This window comes from Artemia sp. Qi Xiang Cuo, chromosome 7, assembly GCF_049724085.1.
Source record: "Artemia sp. Qi Xiang Cuo chromosome 7, ASM4972408v1, whole genome shotgun sequence".
Taxonomy (NCBI): Eukaryota; Metazoa; Arthropoda; class Branchiopoda; order Anostraca; family Artemiidae; genus Artemia; species Artemia sp. Qi Xiang Cuo.
The window spans coordinates 38,922,881-38,947,870 of NC_142800.1; the positions used below are offsets into that span (position 1 = coordinate 38,922,881).

A 24,990-nucleotide genomic window follows, 5' to 3' on the forward strand; every position below is an offset into this window, starting at 1 on the left:
GTCAAAACAAACAACAAGGTTAAAACTTAAAACGACCAACAGTTTAAACTTACTTAATATTTTCCCCCCACATTGTTAGGGGGGCAACTACTTCCCCTTGCCTCCTCTCAACGACACCACTTTTTATACTGATAGTTTAAAAGTGTTTGTGGTGGGTGTCTGGGTCTAAAACGCACAAAAGTCAATTTTCAGTCAGGTTGGCTTGATACTTGCAGGGAATGTATCTTAGACCAAGGAAAAATCAAAGTGTAAAAAAAGAGTTAAGAATAACACGGATTTAAGCTCATAAAATGGGTAACAAGCCTTGAAATCTATCATTTTTCGCCAAACCCATACTAGCAACAAGACTAACTCAATTTAACTGTAAATCCAAAGAAAATGAAATCAATAAAAATTTAAAGGCACGTGAAACAGAGGAAACCTTTAAGTAGGGTAAAATCAAACTTCCACATTTTTAAGAATATCCCATCCCGTGCTTTCAATTAACTCTGGGATTTATACCAATCGACTTCAAAGCAACAGAGTTTTACCGTCAATGTGTGACAGATGAGTTTTCAAAAGAAATTTGCAAGAATTTTTAAAAAGAAGGGCTTCTGTTCTTTTTAAAATGTCTACAAATTTATTCTCATCATAACAATTTACTATTAAAACTAATATAAAAAAATAATTAATATTTCCGAATAAAATTCAAATTTCATTTTTTTTTCACAAGATAGTTTTTGTAGAAGCACATTTTATACTTTTGGTTACTATGAGCTGTTTTGAAATTTTTTAGGTTTTATAAATGCTGAGAATGAATTATGAAAGAGCATAAAAATGGCATCAATTGATGTATTTGCTTCAATCCCAGCTAAGTTATTTTGTCAGCTATAGATTTACCGAAAGTGGAGTATAAAAACGGTACTTATTAAGAATCCAGAAAACACGCGAGAAGTGAAGCTTTGTTAATTCTAATGAAATAATACAAAATAGGATGAAAATATAATAGTTTAGAAATAAATCTGGGCTATATATTTGCACATTAGGGAGGCGGGGGGGGGGGGTTAAAGCATAGTATATATTGAATCCGTAACCTAACCGAACCTAGGTACCTGTTTTTGCCGCTTCAACCCCAAAAAACTAAAGTTTAAACATTTTTCCCGGATTGAGCAATACCTCAAAAGGCAGCGGAAAACTGTTTTTCATTAGGATTTCATTATATTCTAGATGTAGTTCTTCGCATATTTTCTGGATTCTTAATAAGTACCATAAAAACTCCAAATAGAAGTCTAGCCTAAAGAGCCACCCAATCCTCATATGTTAGATTCCTGTGAGTACATTTTGGCTAATTGGATTTATCACGCTGATTAATATGGTTCTTAAGAATGCAAACTTGTTTCTGAGTGGGACATTGATAGTAGCCGATATTCAATTGTTGATTTTACATTTGCCGTGTCTTAAGTATTATAGAATAGCTAATGTCAATGTACAGTCATTTAGAGTAAAAATCCCTTGCATTACTGTCAAGCGGCAACCTTGTCTTCTGCCATTTTAATTAATTGCAAGTAGATGAAACAGAAGATATTCATTTGGACTATTTGTCATTTTCCTCATTCTTTGAAGAAGACAAAATTAACAAATTGCCCGAGTAAGTTTTCAAAAAGTAATTTTTTGCTTAGGTGATAAGATTTAACCTTGGTACGGGCGTTTGAGGCTATATAAATACAAGGTTCCATTACTAACATACAGACAAGGTGAATGTTCTGGTCCTACTTAGTGCTTTTTTCATAGCCTATATAATAATCATTTCACTTGGCTTTTCCTCTGATAGTCCTATGTATAGCCCTAGGATATGGGGTTGCACAAAAGTAAAAACAAATGCTTAAACAACAGAATCCATACTTTATAGCAGCCTAAGCTAGCATAGCATATGCAGCATTTTGTCACCTTCTCTCTGTGTACCTGTGTGTCTCTACTTTGAGAAACTCTAGTTTGGTTGTTCCCCTATAACTTCATTTCTGATGTACTGTAAACTGTTGTTGTGTTTATTTCCATTATTGTTGGCATTCATAAACCATTTTAGAATATGCCTATCTTAAATCATTTTAGACAATTTAAACCATTTTAGACAATTTTAAACCATTTTAGACAATTTTAAACCATTTTAGATAACATTGTCTTGGGTACAGACCCCATTTTAAAAGTCATCAAAGCTCTCCATGTGCTTTTAGAGGAAGTCTAAAAAGTTAGTGTACAGATCAAGTGGCAGAAAACCTAAGTTAGGTCCATTCAGTGTGCACATCACTACTGTAAAGGAAGTCAATATTGGGAGCAACTGAATAGATCTGGTTAAAGACTTAATTTATGCTGAATCCTACCTGGGATCCACACTATTAAGAGTGTTTCAATCTCTAAAGAGCTCACTTCTTGAATAGTCAAGCATCAGCAGTTGTCAAGAGGCTGAATAGCATTTGGCAAAAAAAAAAACTAAATATAAGCCATCACACTAAAATTTTTATTTACAACTTTAGTCAGCACCTTGGTACTGTGTATACTAGAGCAGAGATGTGACCAGTTGCAAAACCTGTCCTCAACACCATTGATGTCACTCAGACCAAACCTTCAAGGAATTGAGGGTCTTCACTAGACTAACTTTGTTACCAACCAGACCCTCTTGTCATATACTTTGCTAATTCCTTTCTTGATGCAGCTTGCCCAGTGCACTGTTTGCTAGGTCACCCACCTCCTTAGTATGGCACATGATTCCTTAGCACACAGGGCTGTATTTAAATCTTTGGCACCCCTAGGCTCAAGTGTTTTTGCTGCTCTGTAGTCATACCATAGGAGGATAGGTAAGTTTTCTTTGAGAAAATAATTTTTATGATGACAATTCTTATTTATTACAAAATAACATCACTTATTATAATAATTTGGGTAAATATTTACCAAATCTTATTGACTTACAACTAAAATGAATATACTAATTGATGCCTTTTTTTATGTCATTTAAAATTATAATAATAATTTATTTTGTAAATTAATTTTAGCCCCCACCCATATATATATACACGTTACAGGTGTTTTTTTTCACCTTAAAAGGGTTAGGGGGAAGTTTAAACTTACCTCTCATTTACATAAGAAGTAAAATTACCCCCACCCCCTAATTTGCAAATATATACCCTGAATTGGTATATATAGGGGGTGGGGGCTAAAATTCATTTCCAACAAAAATGATTATTATATTTGTAAAGAGTATAAAAAATGGCATCAAGTGGTATATTCACTTTAGTTGTAATTCAATAATATGATTTGTTAAATATTTACCATAATTTGAGAATCAAGTATTTGTGCAAATTAAGTAAATCAAATAAACCAACAAGGTATTAGAAATAGGTTTCATCCATTGGTAGATAGCAACACATAAATTTATGTATACAATATACATTATTTTGTAAGTAGGACTATTTGTTCTCAAAGCCAATTGATAAAGCCTTCCTCCTTGCTTATTTTTTTTTGTGCAAAGGTGTCTATGATGTCATTGTTTGGCATCTTTTGAGTCAGCCTTTTCCCAATAGTAAAGCAGTGATAATGATGTCAATCTGTCTTGCTGATTGAAGATCTTAAGTAGTTCTTCACCCAATGAAGGGGTTGTGAAGGATATTTCTCCTGTGCAGTTTATGGCAGGCACACTTAAAATTATTCTGAAGATTGTGTCAATATTTGGATAGATGTCAACTGCATCAAAATGATGCAAAAGCTTGCTAATGTCAGTTTGAGTCATGTTTTTTTCCTTTGTCTGTATTTTGTAACAAGAAGGGTTTCAAATGTAATCATTCATCTACAATCATAGGCTCAATGTTGTCAGGATAAAAACTCAGTAGTTCACTTCCATGATTTTTTATTTCTAATGCTCCCACTTCCACTTCCATGATTTGTTATTTCTAATGCTTCTAATCTTTTAATAACCTGAAAAAATATAAACCTGCTATGAAGCTGAGATTACATATTTTCCATTCTTTTGTATTTGGCATATAATGTATCTAATATAAAGTTGAAAGGGTTCACATGAAAATTTTTATATCCTGTAAATAAACACTGCTGCTATGTCCCCCATATTCACCAAACTGTGTGGGTATTGTACTTTTGTGCTGGGAGTCTGCTAAACAATCCTGGTTACATTTTCCTCTTGCTGTGCACTTTCTAGCCCTCCAAAATTTTATCTCACTTCTTGGAGAAAACCACAAACAGTGTTATAATACATAATAATCTGCCCTATTGTGTGGTTTCATGCTGCAGTTTTATGTTCAGCTTGTGAAACTGTTCCAGTATGGTACCCCATAAAGTTGCCATGAAAGTAGTCTCAAGGGAACCCAACTTTTCTTTCAATGCACTGGCTTCATTTCTGGTTGATGGTCTCTCAGCAGTGCTATTAGCAATTTCATTTAAGATTTCGAAAATGCCTTCTCTGTTTTCATTAACAACTTGACAGGCATCATGACAAACAAACCATCAAGTCTTGGATAGATTTTGCAACTGTAATGCACAGTTTTTTTTAGAATAGCCCATCTTTGTGTTGAGGCACTGAAGAAATTAAAAAGTTCTTGCAGTAATCCAAAAATGAAATGGCCTCTGTACATAATTCTGCTGCACAAAACCCTATTAAATTTAGAGAATGCACTGAACATGGTACATACTCTGCCAGAGGGCCAACTTCATTGATACAATGCTGACCACCAGCATACACTCCAGACATACCATGTTTAAAGTATTTTTGTATTATTGGCATCTGCTATCAGAAACATCCAAATTAAATTTTTGTTAATAGTCCCAGGACTATATTGACAATTTCTTCATCTTATGTCAAACATTTGGTACAAAACTAACAAACATTTCAATTGACAGTCCATCATTGGCCACATACCTGAGTACAAATGTCAGTTGGTCCACAGGTGAAATGTCTGGTGAGGAATCTAATACTATGTCAAACTATTTAGCTTCAGTTATTTCTTTTAAACTTGTTTTTTTTTTACTTTGTCTCTATAAGAGTAACAAGTTCTTCTTATGTTGTTTTAGATAGATAAGATGTTGTTCCTGAACACTTGTCACAACATTGCTTTAAATATTTTGTCACAAAAGGGTTGAATTTGGCCAGAAATTGTAACAGTCCCAGGAAATATCCACTGTCAAGTCTTTCTAAGTGTTCATGTATTCCACATAATGCCAGACCTTAAAAACTTAAATATTTAACTGCCACCACTACCCTCTTGAGTACCTTCCTCCAATAGTGGACTTCTTGTCCAAGTTCCTCACTTATTTGAACATCAATACATCCTTTCACATGACCCCCAAGTTTTAATTGTTCTAAGTTGTCTTTATGATTTAAAGCTGCTCTTATGTTCTAACACTTGATGATTAGCATTTTTCTGTCATTGATCCAATATAAAATATGCCGTCATATCAGACTACTGTGCAAGCAACACATATGGAACACAAAACAAACATCCTTTCAATGGTGAATAAACCAGCCATGTTGTGTTCTCTGTTTCCCCATTTTGAAGTTTTTTTTTGAAAATCAAGCTCTTGGACAGAAAAGGAACTTTGTCTGAATATTGTCTTTTAGCTTGTTTTATTCTAAGTTCTTATTTTGTATCACCCCTTTTGTGCATTCATAATCTTGCAGTTGTTCACTAACATTCCACAAAGCTGGATCCAGACTGAAAACAACTTGAGTTCTCCCACTTTCTGAATTTATTTTCTCTCAGGGTTGATTTTCAATAAAAGCCTGTGCTGGATTAGGTTCACTAGCAACTTCCTCAAATTCAGAAGAGGCAGAAGAAACCTATGGTAATTTTTCACTGTTTTTTGTATTGTCTTTCACAATTACACACTCATTAGTGTGTGAAAAAAACAACGTTATTTTAGAAATGTGCTTTCAAACTCTGCACCACTAGGTTTTGATTTATGGCTCATCTTAGATTCACAGACACACTACAATATAATAACACAAAGATAATAATCTAAGCCATGCTGCACCATACACACATTACAAGATAAAAGTCAATGTGGACCATTTGTATACAAGCAAAGCACTCAGTGATTCATGGTAACTGTGTATCTGAGGGTGGGGATGACTGCTGTAAATATTGATATTTCACTTGAACCATTATTTACTAATTTTAATCACCTTTATCAAAGGTAATAATTTTTTTTTGGTAATTGTAAATAGATATCATAACTGAAATATAATTAAAACTTAAAACTAAAATGTATTTTTTCTAGCTTTTGATTTGGAAAACTGTAATTATCTCATTAATGTGTAATCTCATGGCAAAATTGTTTGCTATCTACTTATCATTTATTACTATGAAGAACTAATTTTTTTTTACACAAACCAAATAGTACAGAAAAAAAATTGTATAAAACTGGAAAGGGGCTGTTCAGTCACAAATTACAATTTGTATTGCCCTTATTAAGGGTCAAAACCTATTGGCAGGCAGCCCACCATGGACCAACATACATTTTTTCCATGGTACTTCCCTACTATGCTTTATTTATTTTTTTTTTTGGCTACCTCATAATTATTATATAGTCCCTGATTAACTTTTTCTTCAAAATAGCATTATTTGACATTATTAACCAATAGTTTATGAGAAATAAGTCTGAAAATAGTATGAAAACAACATGGGCCTAATAACCAAATTTTTGCTTTAGGCTATAATATAATTTTTTTATGAATCATACTTTTGGAGTCACTTCTGTTTTAATCTCCTAGTTCCCCAACCTTATACAAATCCAATACTATAAAACCACCATACAAGGGACACTTTTTTTTGTGTTTTTTGTTAATTTCTCGTCAACTGTTCATCATAGAACAATGAAACTTATGCCATTGGATACATCTCAATGAGAGAAAAACTAGAGCAGAATCTGCAATTTTTTCATCATATCAATTTTTTTAGTTGTTTTTCTTTAGTTGTTTTCAATCTAGGGACAGTAACTTGAATCACATTGTTAGACCTTGTTTTTGCTTTTTAAATTATCAAGGGACACTCAATTATGTTTTAAAAAAAAGGTTTATTTTCATTTACAGGAGCAATATGGCACTATTGTTCATAGACCACAAGGTTCACTTTTAGACCACAAGGTTCTTCCAAAACAACTTCAAGTTTCTTCCAAAACAACTTAAAAAAAATCAGTTAAATGCAGTGAATCACATAAATTATGGTATCTTATGCACTTTGAATCACATAAATTATCTTAGGCACTGATCTAGTTAATTGGAAAACTTCCAATATCTTGGAACTTCAGAGCCCCTCTATGAGTCAACTCTCGAGGCTGGAGAAATTTTGTAATCTCAGACTTTCTGAATGTGGCCTTGTCCTCCTCTGCCGGGAATGCAAAGTAAGGCAAGGTGGTCTTCCTTACAAATTCGGCTGTGACTTTCCCATGCTCCACTTCATTTACTCTCCCAATGTAAAGCTTCTGGCTTTTGTTCTTCCAAGTGTCACTGGGGTCCTGGAAGCTCACTATAACCCAGGATCCAACAGTCAATTTGGCATCTCTTTCTGGTTCTTCTGTGTCAACTTCTGGTTCTGTGCCCGAGTCAGAAGAACTTGGGCCTTGCAAATTTTAATCCTCAAGTTCAGCACTGGTGCTGTGATCTGTGTTAAAATAGGTCACTAGGTTGTCATCACTTTCTTTGCTTGAAGTACTTGTCTTTATAACTTGGTTTCTGATTTGCACCAAGCTTGCTTGGCTGATTTTCTGACCACACACACCAGTTTTCTTTTTTCTAGGATTAGGTGGTTTCTTCTCTTTGGCAGAACGTGACTGTGTGTTAGGTGGGAGATTGACGGGTTTGTCTACTGGCATTGAGCACTTGGAATCTGATTCTTCAGATGACGCATTTGGTACAAGGAACTTGAGAAGAATGTTGTTTTCCTCAAATAATCTGACTACTTCTGGGGACAGTGGGATGAGAGATTGTCAGCAATCAGTACTTTTTTCCCAGATAGCCAACAACAGTAGGGCAAAATAATCTTTTTGAAGTAATCTTCAAAAGCTCATCAGTCAGATTTGTCTCATCATAGTTTATGATATTTTGAGGAGCAATTCCTTCTGTGTCTTTAGCATATTCCTAAAAAAAAAATCCCTAACCATAGCATGACTCACTTTTGCTCTAGCTCTTTTTATGTTTGAGGCCATTCTCTCTGACAGTTTGCCACTGTCTCTTTCTAGAAATTTTTTTGCCCACTGTATGCCAGGAATATTGTCCTTGAATCTGCCAGATGATCTCCCTTGGCAATCTAGTTGATTTTTCACAAAATACCTCAAGTCAAAAGCTGTCATGGGATAGCCCATCTGTCCACATGTCACCAAGCTTTTCACAAGTTCTTCCTCTTGAAACTCGTCATTCTCGGGAGGTCTTCCCATCTTTAATATACAGTTTTTGCAGTGAGAAGATTGTACTTAGGGAGTGTTCTGAAGAAGAAATTTAATTCTACCACATTTTTTTTAAATTTTATTGTTTTTATCTCATGATTAGCCTTCATTCAGGGTTACTAATTGTTCAAGAATTTGAAGTTTTAAAGGTAGGCCTAGATATTTAAACAAATTTACTAGGCTATCCCCAATTTGAGCAGAATATATTTTCCATAAAATTTCCTTCACCTATATAACAGCTTTGCAAGACTGTGAAAAGATCCTGAACTGCAGTTTAAAATATTACATGGGGCAAAAAGATCAATTCCTTTAATCTATCTTATGTTCAATTATTATGTATGAAATATTAATACAGTATCTCCAAAATCAAACATAGCAAAGGGAAATAACATTTAAACTCACAATCCAGCTGTCAAACAATTCTCTTTCTATTCAAAATCCAATTGAACCTAAGTATGTTTTGCTCAACTTCAAATGAAGTTCTTTGTCACAAATTACAAATTTTTTTTATAGTATTTGGAATGGTGCTTTTGAAATGATTTCATCTCATGTCATGAAGACAATACTTTTATTAACATGTGAAGAAAGGTCTATATTTCAGTTGTATCTGTCTGGTTTTATGCATAGTAACACAAGATACAAAAATTAACAAATAAGAGAGTAGTGAAAAATTATGGCAAGTAAATTAATATTTGCTACAGATGGATAGTCACTAGGGGTGACAATATGGTTGGGTGATTTTCAGGGAAATTTTTTAGATTTGGGGAAGCAATTTTTTTTGGGGGGAAGACACAGAGATGGTAATCCCCAAAAATTTAAGGATAGTGGAAGCCCAGAACAGAAGGCAATTGATGAGTGATGACCCAAAAGTAATGCAAGAGAGAGGTGAGACCAAGCTCTCAGCTACCATTCTTGGGAGACATCTGACAGTTTGTAAGTGGCTACAAAATTCCTGTGTTGTTTTAAAATCACTTTTCTGTGAATACGCAGCGCAGCAGCAAAGTGCACTTGGCACTTTGATGATAAATCACATCAGTCCAGTTTTTGCAGTGAAAAAAAATTGCTCAGTGATAGTGCAACAAGCTTGATAAACCTTGCTGTATTTTTGTATTAATAAATAAATAAATATTGTTTGGCACCGCCTGGCATTGCGTGCCCCTAGACCTGGGCCAATTGGTAAATATTGGCCTGTCAACATGGGTTATGTTTGACTTTGACCCCAACCTGCACCAGTGGAAAGATCCCTGAGCCCCCCCCACACTTATTAGAAAGTCAAAGCCAACAAACTCCTCACCCAAGCCTACACCCCAGTGGAAGAAGCTGCAAGCCCTGCAAGTGATAGGTCAACCTGGAGGCACCTAGTCTCATTGTTGTCTATTCTAAGCCCCTGGCAATAGGCATAAGTTAAGTAAGTGAATATGTAAGACCATAAGATAGGAAGGTGCATTTACATGTGAAATGATTATCACCTTACCTTAATCACCTTAATCCATTTGAGAGCGTTAAGGTCCTCTAGACCAGTAGTGCTCTTTATTTGATGACTCCCAGTTGAACCTCCACTGCTTCTTCTCCCACTCCTTGTCAAGTTGATGTTTGAAAGACTGGATGGAAGGAGTGCTGACAGTAGAGTCCCTCAATCCATTCCACTGGCTAATTACTGTTTTTGCAAAATAAACTTGACAGATTCTTGATCTGGAGCTTAATTTTGGTAGCTTCTTTGAATGTCCTTGTGCAAGATGATAGCTGGTACTGTGGTTGCCCTTGAAGATGGTGGAGTTTTCCTTTTGGAGGTTATAATTCAGCATCATATCACTATGCATGTGTCTGTAGACAAGGGTAGGTAGCTTGAGCTGCTTGAGACGTTCACGAAAATGAAGCCAACTTTAGGCTTTTCATGCACTTTGTTGCTTGCCTTTGGACATTTTTGATGAGCCTAACATCTTGCCAGTAAGAAGGACCAGCCAGGCACATGCCAAAACCAAGATCGGGTCTAACAAGAGCCTTTTAAAGTTTTATAAATATTGTTGCCTCTCTGCTACTGACGGTCCTATTTAATAGGCCAAGGATGGAGTTTGCTTTGGAGACAACATTCTGGATGTGGCTGTGGAACCTCAACCCCTCATCAACAGTCACACCAAGGTCCCTTTCTTCTTCTCTTTTCACTAGGTGGTCCTTTGTATTAGTGATTGGATTTAAAATTAAATAGGTAACCATTGGGCTATTAGGTCCAAGGTGCAAAGTACAGCATTTGCTTGTATTGAATTGGAGAAGCCACTCTTGAGTCCAATTCTGTAACCTGTCTAGATCTTGTTGGATTTTATGTGGGTTAGCAATGCCAAAAAGTTTGGCATCATCAGCAAACAAATGCATGTTATTATATGTAAAAAAATTATTAAATTGTAAGGTCAGTATATATAAAATTTAATAACTGATATAGCGACAAAGTGAATATACTAATTGACTCTTTCTTTTATGCTCTTTCAAAATATAATAATCAATTCACTTGTAAAAAAAACCCTGTCCCCCCTAATGGTACCAGTACATTCATGTAATGAAGAAATGCATTATTAGAGCTATATATGGGACCATCAAATGGGAAAATTATTTGTAAGTTAATTGATTAGTATAGGCTAATTAGAAAGAGTAAGAATCATATAGTATGTCCATCTTGTCCCTATGTCAGTTATGCAATTTGTATATATTGACCAGTAAGGAATTGATTTTATTTTCACCTTGTCCCTATGTCAGTAAGTGTGATAACCTCTAGCATCAAGATTGCATTGTATCCCCCCCCCCCCCCCATTGAATGGGATAAAATATAGTCTTGGGACTATACAGAACTTTGCTGATTCTGTTTTATTGACATTCTTTTTTTTGTACCACAATATCCTAAACATATACAACTTCATAAGAGATTAACTGGATAAACGAATTCCCACATAGACCTAATTTTATTTGACCTTGCAAATGCTTTTGATAAGTTACCACACAACTATCTCAGATTAAAACTTTCCACAGCAGGTATCAATACAGGTGTGGTTGACTAGTCCATGGATTTTCTGACTGGTCAGACTCAGATGGTTTGAGTCTTATCTGCTAATGACAGTAAGGTTTTCTCCAAACCATGTGTTGTTGCAAGCAGAGTTCCCAAGAGACTATTTTGGACCCTACCCCATTTTTCATATGCATGATATGGTGAACAAAACAGAAAATGACATCCCTCTGTGCTGACAACTCCAAGCTATTTAGGCCTGCAAATCAACAGTCTGATGAGTGACCTTTAAAAACATCCAAACATAGGTACAGGATTGGTGCTTGAATTTAACATATTAAAGTGTAATTTCCTTCACTTTGGTAACAACAATCTATCTTACCAATATACCATATTCAATCCTAAATGAGTGTTAAACTCAGTACTATAGACAGGTCCTTAAGAAAGAGATATATGAGAACTGATTAATAGGCAACTAAAGTTCTATAACCAGTGGCAATAAGTGATTTCAAAAGCAAACTAAACTCCCATTCTCCTCAAACTAGTGTGCAAGATTTACTGGTAAGTTTCGAAACTTACTCTTACTAAATTCGTTACTGCTAACTTTGGTAAGTTGCCACATAAGTGGTAAGTTTTGAACACTCAGGAATTTAAAAGAAAATATTCTCTCTTCTCTGACAATTTGATAAGAAAAAATATTATTTTTGCATAATTTTATTTGTTTATTTCCTATTTTGTTTACATTGGGGAATAAATTATAAAAAATTGCACTTTAGGCTTCAGATAATTCTTTATAAGAGACAATAAGACATAAGCTAGAGCTGCTGCAGCTGCTGCTCCTCCTCCTCATCTGGTTCATCTTCAATTGTTATGTCTGGCAGATCATCTTCCATCAGACCATCTCCACTATCACGTCGCAGTGAACAATTGATAGAAAGACATGATTGCATTCTGAACACTCCTTCCAGCCTTTCAAGTCAGTTTCCAGGCATTTTTTGAAGCTGCGTAGCAATGCTCTTTTTTTGCTATTGAGTGACTGACTTTTTTTGCTTAGAACTTTGTTCACTGTTTCATCCTTGATTTGGTTTCTATGGTGGGTCTGTACTAGTCCATAATCTGACCAGACTATGTTGCAGGAGGCTACCATGACACAAATTGTTGAGATTTTTACATCCACTCCTGTAAGCACCAACTTTGTAAAAAAAAACAGCCTACCAACAAGCTGCCAATTCAACAGCTTTTGCAGTCTCAAAGGATAATGATTTGGACAATAGGCTACTTCTGGATATGTAGCTACAGAGTTTTGGGTTCAAGACCCCAACAGAGTCAGCTTCAGATCTTTTGTTAAATCAATTACCATCCTTCCAAAATTGGTTGGAAAATTTAGCAAGCTCATTGATTCAACTTGCTGTATCTGTAAACTCATCCTGTGTCAGTGAGTTTGCACCAAAAAGCAGATCAAGTAGAGTAGCTTCAGCCAGGGTGGGATCATATGCAAATATCCTCCTTTTTTTTGGTACTTGTGAATTTTTCTTTCCTTGGCCTTTGAGACTGGCAAAAACTTTATAGTCTCCTAGAAATGCTGCTGTAGCAAATTGAAGTATGGGATGACACACAAAGCAAAAACTTCCTCTGCTTCAAAGAAGTGGCATCCAAGTGAAATTGGCTTCAGGAATTTCAGACAGGCTGTTAATTGATCCCGTTTCACGTCATCGAAAAGCACTTTTCTGATATCCTGAGTACCCTCATTTATATCACACCTTCTATTGGTTGACATGAACTCTAAAGGTTCCCATGACTGTTTCATGAAGCGCATAGATTGGTAGGACAGGAATATATTTTATTAATAGGCTTTACTACCTGCATTATAGCTGGATAAATAATTTATTGATTATTTATTCTATAGCCAGTAAAAAAAATTCAAGTCAAAAACTCACCAAATTAAATACACCTCTGCTATGAACATATTACTTATTCAGACTGACTGACTTATCGCGTATCCTCTTTTTTTACTAAGACAGGAAATGACAAAGAGGTAGTCTGAAAGAGCGATATCAGCATAAGCTGAAAGGGGTATGACTCATGCACTGAATCTTATGAATAAATTTTTTTTTACAATAGATTTTTGTGAAGTGGCAGCTCTCTTAGGGATTGTTTTTTTTTTTCAATTGAGAACAATTTTGTTCATCAAAAACTTAAACTTACCACTTATGAAAATTACCAGTAAGTTTGACCTAAAACTTACCATTATTAGGTAAGTTACCCATTGACAACTTACTGTGTGGTAACTTACATCTTGCACACTACCTCAAACAGACTGTAACTGGTTGCTTCCATAAAGTGTTTCTAAGACTCTGCTAGGCTAGAGTCAAACCTGTTCTAAATTTCAGAACTTGTCTTACATGCTTTTCTTTTAAGAAGAATGCTAGTCAGATTGAAGGAGTTTAGAGACATGAAATGTATAGCTAGCCCTCAATATTTTTCATACAACAAGAGACTAGAATGCTTGCAGCTCATCAAGACATGTAACCTCACAACAGATTAACTGGATACAGAAATTCCTATAGACTTGATTTTATTTGACCCTGCAAAGGCTTTTGATAAGGTACCTCACAACCATCTCAGATTGAAGCTTTCTATCACAGGTATCCATCCAGGAGGGATCAACTGGTCATGGATCTTTTGACTGGTCAGATTCATCACTGCTAATGAAAACAAACTTTTTACCAAACCATGTGACACTGCAAGTAGAGTCCCACAAGGCACTGTTTTGGGCCCTGTCCTATTTGTTATTATTTGAAAAAAACTACGTTTTCTAAAGAGCTAAAGAGGCTGAGTTACAAGGTCGAACCTTAAAACGTACAGGGATTAGGAGGCACAGTTGGGGGGCTACCGCCCCCCAACCCCGCTTTCGCAGTCTTTAAATATAAAAAAATTTCTTTAAACTGAAAGTAAGGAGCGACATTAAAACTTAAAACGAACAGAAATTATTCCGTATATGAAAGAGGCTGTGCCCTCCTCAACGCCTCGCTCTTTACGCTAAAGTTTGACTTTCTCACAACTCTTTTTTTAAACAATAAAAACTTTAGCGTAAAGAGCGAGACGTTGAGGAGGGCACAGCCTCTTTCATATACGGAATAATTTCTGTTCGTTTAAGTTTTAATGTCGGTCCTTACTTTCAGTTTAAAGAAATTTTTATATTTAAAGGCTGCGAAAGCGAAGGGTTTGGGGGCGGTAGCCCCAACTGTGCCTCCTCATCCCTGTACGTTTTAAGGTTCGACCTTGTAACTCAGCCTCTTTAGCTCTTTAGAAAACGTAGTTTTTTTCAAATAATTTCTGCACGTTTTTGTACAGTTTATTACTTATTATTGCTTGACTAACTGTTAGCTGATCGTGTCAGGAGTTAAAGTTGGGGGGCTGCCGCTCCCCAAACCCCCCGCTCTTGAACATTCTTGTGTTAAGGCTTTTAATTCCTGAATACTCAAATCACGTCGTACAGGGTGCCTCCTAATCCCTGTACGTTTTAAGGTTCGAACTTGTGACTCAGCCTCTTTAACAGCCCCCCAACTGTGCCTCCTAATCCCTGTACGTTTTAAGGGTCGACCTTGTAACTCAGCCTCTTTAACTCTTTAGAAAACGTAATTTTTTTTAAATAATTTAAAAAAAAACTGAGTTTCTTTTCAAAGTCTAAATTCAGTATATAAAAATTCGCTCTGATGGTGAATCGAACCCGAGTTTTCCGCCTGACAGTCTGAAGTATCAACCGCTGGACTATACAGATACAATAGTAATTGTTTTTTAGTTTATCGAAGCTATTTTCGACGCAAGCAAATTCCCAAAAAACTTGAAATTTGGTTTTTGGAAAACAAAGAAGAAGTGATCAAATTGAGATGAAATTATAAGGATACGTTCCGAGGTCCCAGAAAACCTTATCTTCTCACCTTCAGCCTGATCAGACAACGTTAAAGGGAGGTTGTGGTGGGAAAAATTAACATGGGCTAATATAGGAAAACGAGGTTTTTCGTAAATGTAAATTCGGGGGATAATTTTTTCGGTCTGAAAATATTAAAAGGCCCTAACAGGTCGAATTCTGCTTCGAATGAGTCCTCATTCAACCGGATCCGTTGCTAACTGTGGCCTGTAGGCGTGGCTAAGAAAAAAAAAAGAGATGATGAATTTTAAGTGGCTATATTTGGTTTTTTGAAAACAGGGAAGGAGTGATCGGATTGAGCTGAAATTTCGAGGATAAGCTCCCGGGCCCTAGGAAAGCTTAACCTCTAAATTTCAGCCCAATCGGACAACGTTAAAGGGGGGCTGTGGTGGGAGGGTCCAAACTTCCGGCCCAGTTTACCCCATGAAGATAAAGTCGGAGGAGGATGAAATTTTGCAAGTTTCTTAGTTTGAGCTTGGGCTACAAAATCCGATTACCGCCGTCTCTCTGCGACCTCTAGGACCTGAAATCGCTTAACATTGTGGTGGGTCGCCTCTTTATAGTGGCACAAGTGTGCCTCCTTGATTATTGCTTGACTAACTGTTAGCTGATCGTGTCAGGAGTTGAAGTTGGGGGGCTGCCGCCCCCCAACCCCCGGCTCTTCAACATTCTTGTGTTAAGGCTTTTAATTCCTGAATACTCAAATCACGTCGTACAGGGTGCCTCCTAATCCCTGTACGTTTTAAGGTTCGAACTTGTGACTCAGCCTCTTTAACAGCCCCCCCCCCAACTGTGCCTCCTAATCCCTGTACGTTTTAAAGGTTGACCTTGTAACTCAGCCTCTTTAACTCTTTAGAAAACGTAGTTTTTTTTCAAATAATACACATAAACAGGTCAGACATGCTTTGTTATGAAAATTGACGCGCAGATATTTTCATAACAAAGCATGTCTAACCTGTTTATCTGTATTATTTTAAAAAAAACTAAGGTTTTTCGTAAATGTAAATTCTGGGGATAATTTTTTCGGTCTGAAAATATCAAAAGGCCCTAACAGGTTGAATTCTGCTTCAAATGAGTCCTCATTCAACCGGATCCGTTGCCAACTGTGGCCTGCAGGCGTGGCTAAGAAAAAAAAAAAAATGAATTTTAAGTGGCTATATTTGGTTTTTTGAAAACAGAAGGAGTGATCGGATTAAGCTGAAAATTTGAGAATAAGCTCCCAGACCTTAGGAAAACTTATCCTCTAAATTTCAGCCCACTTTGACCACGGTCCAGGGGGGCTGGGGTGGGAGGGTCGAAACTTCCGGCCCAGTGTACCCCATGAAGATAAAGTCGGAGGAGGATGAAATTTTGCAAGTTTCTTAGTTTGAGCTTGGGCTACAAAATGCGATTACCGCCGTCTCTCTGCGACCTCTAGGACCTGAAATCGCTTAACATTGTGGTGGGTTGCCTCTTTATAGAGGCACAAGTGTGCCTCCTTGATTGACATCATCTTCCATGCTGACATTTTAAAGCTATTTTAGCCTGAAAAGTCAACTAAGTCTGCTAAGGGACCTTCAAAAGATCCAAACACAGGTACAGCATTGGCTGCTTGAATTTAACATATCAAAGTTCAGTTTCATTCACTTTGTTGCAACAACACTGTGAAACTCAATACTAAAGGCAAGGCCTAAAGAAAGAGATCTAGGAGTACTAACCAATGAATAGCTAAAATGCCATTGTCACTGGCAACAAGCAAGTTCAAGCCTCAGTCTCCTCAAACAGACCATAACTATTAGCTCTTATGTAGTGTATCTAAGGCTATAATCAGACCTTTTTTGGTTTTTTAAACTTGTCTTACTTCTCCATGCTCTACCTTAATTACTTTAAATGATATTGACCAGTGAGATAAGGTGGTGTTGAACCTCCCCTAGAGACTCATGCTGGAGGTGTGAACTTCATCATGGATAGGCAGCATCCTAACTTGGCTTCCATTCCACATTTTTCCAGTCCCAATCATTGCCCTTCTTGAATTATTGAGCAGTCTTGGATTCCACAGTGGCATCTGAAAGGATTTTCTGCAAAGGTATGGAGCAAACAGTGTAGAAGTTCTGATGCGCACATGATTGGCTTTTGGGGACCTGTAGTTCCTGCTTGTGTCCCCTGGTGGAGCTGTAGAGGAGTGAAGAGAAAACTGAACTTGAATGTTCAAGCAATTTGCAAGTCATGATGATGTTTCCCCTTTTTCTTATGTATACCAGTTTATGGAGTTTTAGGGATCTAAAACAATCTTCATAATTTTTTTCTCACAAATGTGGTACAAGCTTGGTGGCTCAAGCTTAATTTTAAGAAGGATTTTAGCATAATCCAAGGAGTTAAGATGCATGTAACAAAGTGTATAGTTGGCCTACAAGATCTTCCATACAAGATAAGACTGAAATGCTTCCAGCTGCCAACGTTCGTCTTTAGATGCGGCCATGGAGACACGATGTCAACCTACGAGTACAGTGCACAACAAAAAAACCTGCTCTTTACCAAAAAGTTAAGTCAGTACCATACAAGAAGCCATTCACAAAAGCTGCTTAAACGTTCTGTCATTACACAAACGCTGGCCACATTTCTTCTCCAAGTGTTTTGTCAGTAGCTTGAATAATCTCAAAGCTGAAATACTGACTTCACCAACAATTGCATCCTTAAGTCTAGATTTGACAAAGTATGGAATAACAAGTTGTGAAAACATTAGTGTTACTGTGCCTCCCATTCAACCATCTACTGATGTTAATCCCACTTAAATTTTCCCATAATTGACATGGGGTGCAGCAGATCCAATTTTTATCTTTGCTTTGAAGTATGAATTAACGCAATTGATTTAGGTCTGTCTGACAATGCACCCTACTCCTCTTAAATTCCCATATATAGCCTAAGGATATATGCAAAACTATTAGAAAACACTAATACTACTACTAACAACTCACCACAGCACCAGCCTAACAAAGCATAGAATAACAAGTTTTGGAAATATCAGTGAGACTGTGCATCCCATTCAACCTTCTACTGATGTTAACTACACCTAAGTTTTGCCATAATTGGCATAGAGCACAACAGATCCAATATTGATCTTTGAAGGATCTTTGCTTTGAAGTACCAGTATGAATCAACGCAAGTCATTGAGGTCTGTCTGACAATGCACCCTACTCCTCTTTAAGTTCCCAAATATAGCTCAAGGATATATGCAAAACTAATAGAAAACACTACTACTACTACTAACAATACACCACATCTCCAAGCTGCCTGAGACCAACACAGCTATGCATGCTCCTCCAACATCCCAATCTATTCAAAGTCTCCCCCTTTACACCCTCCCAGGAAAAAAAAGGATGCATCAACTTCACAACCCTAAACAGATATAATTTCTTTGGTGGGCAGTAAGAAACTTCATTGTTCTACCCTATATTCCTAAATTGAGTGATGAAGTGAGGAGAATCCTCAAAAAAACATAACTTTAATGTCAGTTTTAACAATTCAAATAAAACAGAGAGCTTTTTCAACTGCAGCAAAGATAAAATCAGCCCCATTCTTAGTAGTTGTGCTTATAGAATTCCCTGTTCTTGCAGTTGTCTCAAAGTCGGAAGAGCTCAACAACAATTGGGGGAGAGGCTATTGGAACACAGGTCCTCAATTGACAAAGCCATGGGGCTACATCACAGGCCTGAGACTGTTGATTCCGTGTTGGCTCAACATGTCTATGACGACCCACACCATTTCACTTTGTTTGATAACATTTCCATTATTGCCCCTGTTCAAAGTTTCTTGCAAGTTTTCAGGGAGGCAGTTGAAATAAAACAAGCATATTCACCAAAAGGTTACCCTCAATAGAGATACTGGAGAAAGTTATCTAAGCTCCATTTATAATGAACTTATTAATTCCAATCTTTTTTATATCCATCCACAAAATTATATTTCGCAACCTTATAGAATCTCTGATAATACCTTACCTGGTAAGCAATTAGCCTTTAAAAATGCTTTACATAAAATGAAAATTTGAAATACCATTCAGTATTGTGTTTTTTATTCAGTTACCTTTTCATTGTTACTTGGAAAGGCTCTTCTTGTTTTAGTTTCGGTGTTTCTTTTAAGTTTTGATTTTTATATTACCCTTTGCACTTTTATCTGTATTTTTTTTTTATTCAGCCCTGATGACAGTCAACTGTAGGCCTTGACTGAAGTATTTCCGCACTTCTCTTCGATTTTTCAGTTGCCTATTCTCTCTTCTTTACAATTTTTAGTTTTGCCATGATTAGCCAGTGTGGTCTCAGATATTATCTATAGAATATTCTTAGTCATGTAGCTATCTACTATATTGAAAAAGTGGACAGTCTTGCTGGAGAGACAGCAAAATCTATAAACCCAAAACTTGCTTCAAAGTATTCAATCACGCTTAGAGACGCAATTAGCTACTGCTATTCTTATTGAAAGCCTTGTCTTGCTCTGATTCCAATATTCAAAGAGGCTGAATACAATGGGCCTTATTTCAAAATAAAAAGCTTAGCAGTAATACTGAGACAAGAAGAAGGCACACGGAAGTAACATAGTGATCTGATTAATAGACTCTGCAACTTAGCTGAAGAAGCCTTGCAACACACTCCTGAAACATGGCAAGTATTCCTGAAATCTAAACTGAGTGCCATAGCCCAAAAGTGCAAACTTTTACCAAATATTAACCTGATTGGGGATGCCCCTTTACCAACTTCCATTGAAAAAGTATTTACAGTCTGGCAATTAATATTAAAAAAAAACTTTTCTCTGATGTTGATGACTTTTTGTGTGGAGGTTGATTGATGACTATGTATTTATTTATTTATTTTTTTTGTGGAAAAAATATTGTCTTGATTATGTGTGTTTTTACCTGGTGCAAAAGAGAGCTAGAGCAAGCAGGAAGAGCCGTAATGGTGTCAGCCAGCCTATAGGCCTTAAATTGCTGGGAACAGGCAGCTCAAGTACTTGTATTTCCTGCAAGCCAATCAAAATATGCATCATGTCATGAAATGCATTATGAATTTGGTTTTATGTGCAGTTTATGTGCAATGTAGCCTGTTTAGGAATCCAGGTGCTTTTTTTTATGAAGGAGAAGAATAATTTTCCTAGGTCTGGTTTTTTGAATGATATTCAGCTTTATATAAATAATTTTTTGCAAGTGAACTAGCTTGTCACCGTGCAGACATTGTTGATTCATACTCATTTTCAGTGTCTGCTTTGCCCAATTTTCTTTGGAAATCCCTTGCTCCCCCAAACATTACATCTTCAAATACTTCCAAGGCTTCTGACGTCTCACTATCTGTGTGAAAAACATATTTTTAAATGAATTTGCTGCACGAGATCCAATTTTAGAGTCTAAATGTGAATCTGAACTTGATGAATTTCTGTCTATGTACCCAGAACCTCATTACATTGGTAAAATGCAAGCTATAGTAACAACACTCTAAGTTAAAATGGAAAGCTTCATTTGGTATAATTAATATTAGTGCACAAAATATTATCCATGAAACTCATTTGCTTATGTCACACCTAGGCCTGCTCATGCAGATGATTTTTTTATACTTTTACTATACCGTACTGTTGTCTTTTTGCATTGTTAATGTCATTCCTATCCACAAGAAAGGCAAATATAACATTCAATTTGGTCTTTAGGGCTAAAATAATCTTAACTACGTTCTGTAAACTTTTAAGCTGCTTTTTAATGATGAATTAAAAAAGCATTCTTCTATTCCAGTTGGGTTTTTAGAATGAAATAGGGTGTGCTGATCCACTTAGTGCTGTAGCTCCTGTCTGTATGGAAGCTGAACTGGCTGGAGAAAGTCTTATTATAGTAGCACAGGATGTTTGGCATGTAATCAACTCATTGCTCATTGGTAGAGTGATGCTCCTTCACACGGCAAAAAGAGATATTAATCTCTCTGTTATTTGCACCTTGAGAAACTTATTTTTGCAGCTTAAAGTATGTATTAAAATTGCAAATCCACTTTTCTACTGTTTACTAATTCATCTATTCTAACACGTGCTCCACAAAACTCACTCACTTATCCTATGAGCCTACCAAATCATATGGATAGCTTGTTTCTGTTTATAAAGGTATACATCAAGGTGCTATCACTTCGCCTTCTCTATTTAATGATGACCTCTTAGATGCTCATTCAAAATGTGTATCCTCATACATTGAGGCAGGAACAAATGTGACCCCTGTCTGTTATACGGATGTTGTCCTTAGTCTTAGCAGGAAGATTGGGTTTGGAATAAAACCCTGAAAAATCTGAGGCTCTTCTATTTAATTGGAAAAACTTAGGTCCCATTCCAGAGAATTGCTTATGTTAAGATTGGTTGACACACTCCTATTTTATAATGTTGTTTCTTTTAATTCAGAGATGAATCATCCACTGAAAATTCCTTAAGAAAATAGGAAAAAACATTAGTTGCAGCAGAAAAAAAATATCAATAACAGTAAATCTTTTGTTCAGATAACATTTTTGCTCTGCCCTCTTTCTCTACTTGATGTTTGTTGCTTGTAAATTTAGCAGTAGACCAGTATTTGGTTTATTTTTTTATTTAAAGGAGGCAACTAAAAACAATGGGGATGCATAAGGTTTAGGATAACTTCAGTTTGTTTGATTATTCTTACAACATTAAAAATTATGTCTTTTTTTAGGTGAATGTCTACTTCGTTTTTGGGTAACTTGAGACATAGTTAGTCAAGACTAGTCATAAATAGTGTTTTTTTTAATTTTTACTGGTTGGTCAAATTTATAAATTACAAAATGGCAGCAGCCCCAAATGGAGAACCAAAAACTGAATTGGAAGAAGTCCAAATGAAAATGAATCAAGTTACTGATGAGGTAAGAGGAGAAGTTGTTTTAAACTTAAGTTTGAGGAAAGTATTTTTCTCTTTTTCTCACTTCAGTTCTTTCAGACCTCTTAGCCTGTTTTATTACGAAGTCTTGTAAAAAAGCGATTAGAGAAAAAAAAACGTCATTTTTATATATTGACTACCGTATTCCAGGAAAGTGTTTCTTTTATTTATGTAAAGTAGAAGACGAACAATGTTTACACTCGTAGAAAATGATTCATTCAAAAATTTTATGTTACTGTTTCTTTTTTAACTTATCCTTTCTATTAAGATTTTATTATTATTAGTTTTATCATTCTTATGAATATACCTTATAAATACAGAGATAAAATATCGAAAATAAGACTATTCTGTGTTTGTTTGTGGTTCTGAATTTGAATATTTATCAAATCATGTTTTTTTTTTCGCTATCAATGCAGGTGTCAGCTACTACATTTTTAATTGCAATTTATTTTTCAAATTTAAGAAAAAACTAGTGATGGAAGTTAGAGGGATTTCTAATCAAACCGATGGAAAATATTTACAGAAATTTTTGCTCTAAGAAAAACATGAAGGCTTCTCCTGAAAGACTTTAACACCTTGGAGAGAGCTGACCAAAAGTTGGAACAAAAAATGTAGCTAAAATTTAGTCCAAAGCAGTTATATTTTATCTTTTCATGTTGTTTTGTGATGTTCTCACTTACACGAAGCATAAGATCTTTTTTATATCGGAATTATGGAGTTTTGAGTGTACACATGCACTGAGAAATGACAATGTATAATTAGACTAGTTAGCATGGTTATAATAAGGAATGAAATAGTCAACTGACTATCCTGTAGAAAAATCACAACAACATATTGTAATGATGAAAAACAGTAATTGTAAAAAAAAAGTTTAAAACTAGAAAAATCTCCCTAAAAAGGGATGATAAAAAAGGTTACCTATAGTTTTCCCCCTTGCAAAAATTCTGGCTGCCTCCTCCTCCAAAAAGCAAAATACTGGCTGTAACAATGGTTTTTATGCCAGTCTGTTTGCTCATAATTTGTATCAGATATGCATTGACTTTTGGCCTGGTTTTTGCTTATTCTACCTTAATATTAAACAAATGGAAAAGACTACTTTAGCTCTTAAATCCAGTCTCCAGTTATGAAAGCTTTCAGTTTATTTGCTTAAGTCGCAATCCTAAGTAGTCGTGTCTCTGATCACAAGTAGTCGCGGTTGCAGTTACAAGTAGTCCCAGTCATAAGTAGTGGTAGTTGCAAGTAGTCATAGCCACATTTGTAAGTAATCGTAGTCACAGTTGCAAGTAGTTGTAGTCATAGTCCAAAGTACATCAGTTGCAAGTATTTGCAGTCGTAAGAAGTCCCAGTTGTAGACGGAAATAGTTGCAGCCGCATTTCCAAGTCGCAAGTAGCAGTAGCCGCTGTCTTAATAGCAGGAGTAGCCCTGAAAGCCTTAAGTTAATACCCTTAGCCATTCCTGAGATATTATGCATACGCCCTTTAGATAACCTGTATCCACACAGTCTTTGGATTTAGTTCAACATCCCACTCAACATTCCCTGAAATCTCACCTTTATACATCCTGCCTCTTCAGACTCACCTAGGATCAATTATTCCCCCCTTTCCCAATAATAAATCCTATATGTGAACGAAGTGTAAATTGTGTAATTTACAACTCTTGCATTGAGGGCTGTGGGGCATCATGTCATATCTGGAGGCGTAGCTATTGGATCTTTTGACTATTCTGAAAAAATGACTATTTCAAAATTTTGATCAATATTGAGGGGGAGGGGATCTAGCAGGGTAAGGGGACTTGTTGTCCTTCGATCATCTCCCTCAACACGCCTTGAAATCTGAACTTAATACCCTAAGCAGATTTTGAGATATTGCTAATGCAACCAGCGCGCGCTTATAGTGTTTTGATTTTGTTCATTACCCCCCTCTTCGTAAAGAACTAAATCAAAACACACCTGGTGCGTGCAGATTTTCAAAAGGGCGTGTAAGCAATATAAAAAAAGCCCTAGGGAATTAATATGAATCTTTCAAGGCATTATAAGGGGGATGTTGAACAAAACAAAAGGTACTATGTGCATATTACTACTACTATGTAAAGAACGATGTTGGCAAAATGTATTTTTTATTTTGTTTTTTGTTTTTTCCATACCAGGGCACTTCGTATCGAAGGAGTTGTCGTAGAAACTTGGAAAAAGGCTCATTCGATTGGAAATTGGAACGGCTAGTGCCATTTTTAATAGTCGAAAGTGATTGAAAGGAAACTAACCTCACTTCTACTGCCTCCATTTCTGCAAACGAATCCTGTCAAAATTTGTGTTAACCATTTTGTTCGGCGTAGTTGCTTTCGAGATAAAAACAATGTTTTTGAGTAGGACAATCTCCCGCAGCCCTCAGGGCAAGGTTTTTAAGTTGTGCCCTGGGGCATATAAGAAAGATGTTGGCACATTGTATTATTTTTAATTTTTTTTTCCTTTAGACCAGGGCACTTTGTATCGAAGAAGTTGCCGTAGAAACTTCGAAAAGGGCTCATTCAATTGGAAATTGGAGTGGCTTGTTTCCTTTTTAATAGTCGAAAGTGATATGAAGGCAACTAACACCCCTTCCACGCCCACCATTTCCCGAAACACATCCAATCAAAATTTTTAGATAGCCATTTTATTCAGCGTAGTTGATTTCCAGATAGAAATTATGTTTCCCCCACAGCCCTCAGGGCAAGGGTTGTAAGTTATGCCCTGGGGCCACATAAGGTTTTATAGAAAGCGTTGTCTTAGA

General features: G+C 36.1%; 1 protein-coding gene across 2 annotated transcripts in view; it reads left to right on the forward strand.

Moving 5' to 3' along the window:
• Positions 1–1,540: 1,540 nt before the first annotated feature.
• Positions 1,541–24,990, forward strand: part of Snap25 (Synaptosomal-associated protein 25kDa) — a 145,318-nt gene continuing 121,868 nt past the window's right edge. For both annotated transcript variants that reach the window (XM_089092265.1, XM_089092264.1), the window contains exons 1-2: positions 1,541–1,627; positions 22,024–22,210. In XM_089092265.1, the coding sequence (XP_088948391.1) occupies positions 22,133–22,210 (78 nt within the window). In that variant the 5' untranslated portion in view covers positions 1,541–1,627; positions 22,024–22,132. The remainder of the gene's footprint in view (positions 1,628–22,023; positions 22,211–24,990) is intronic.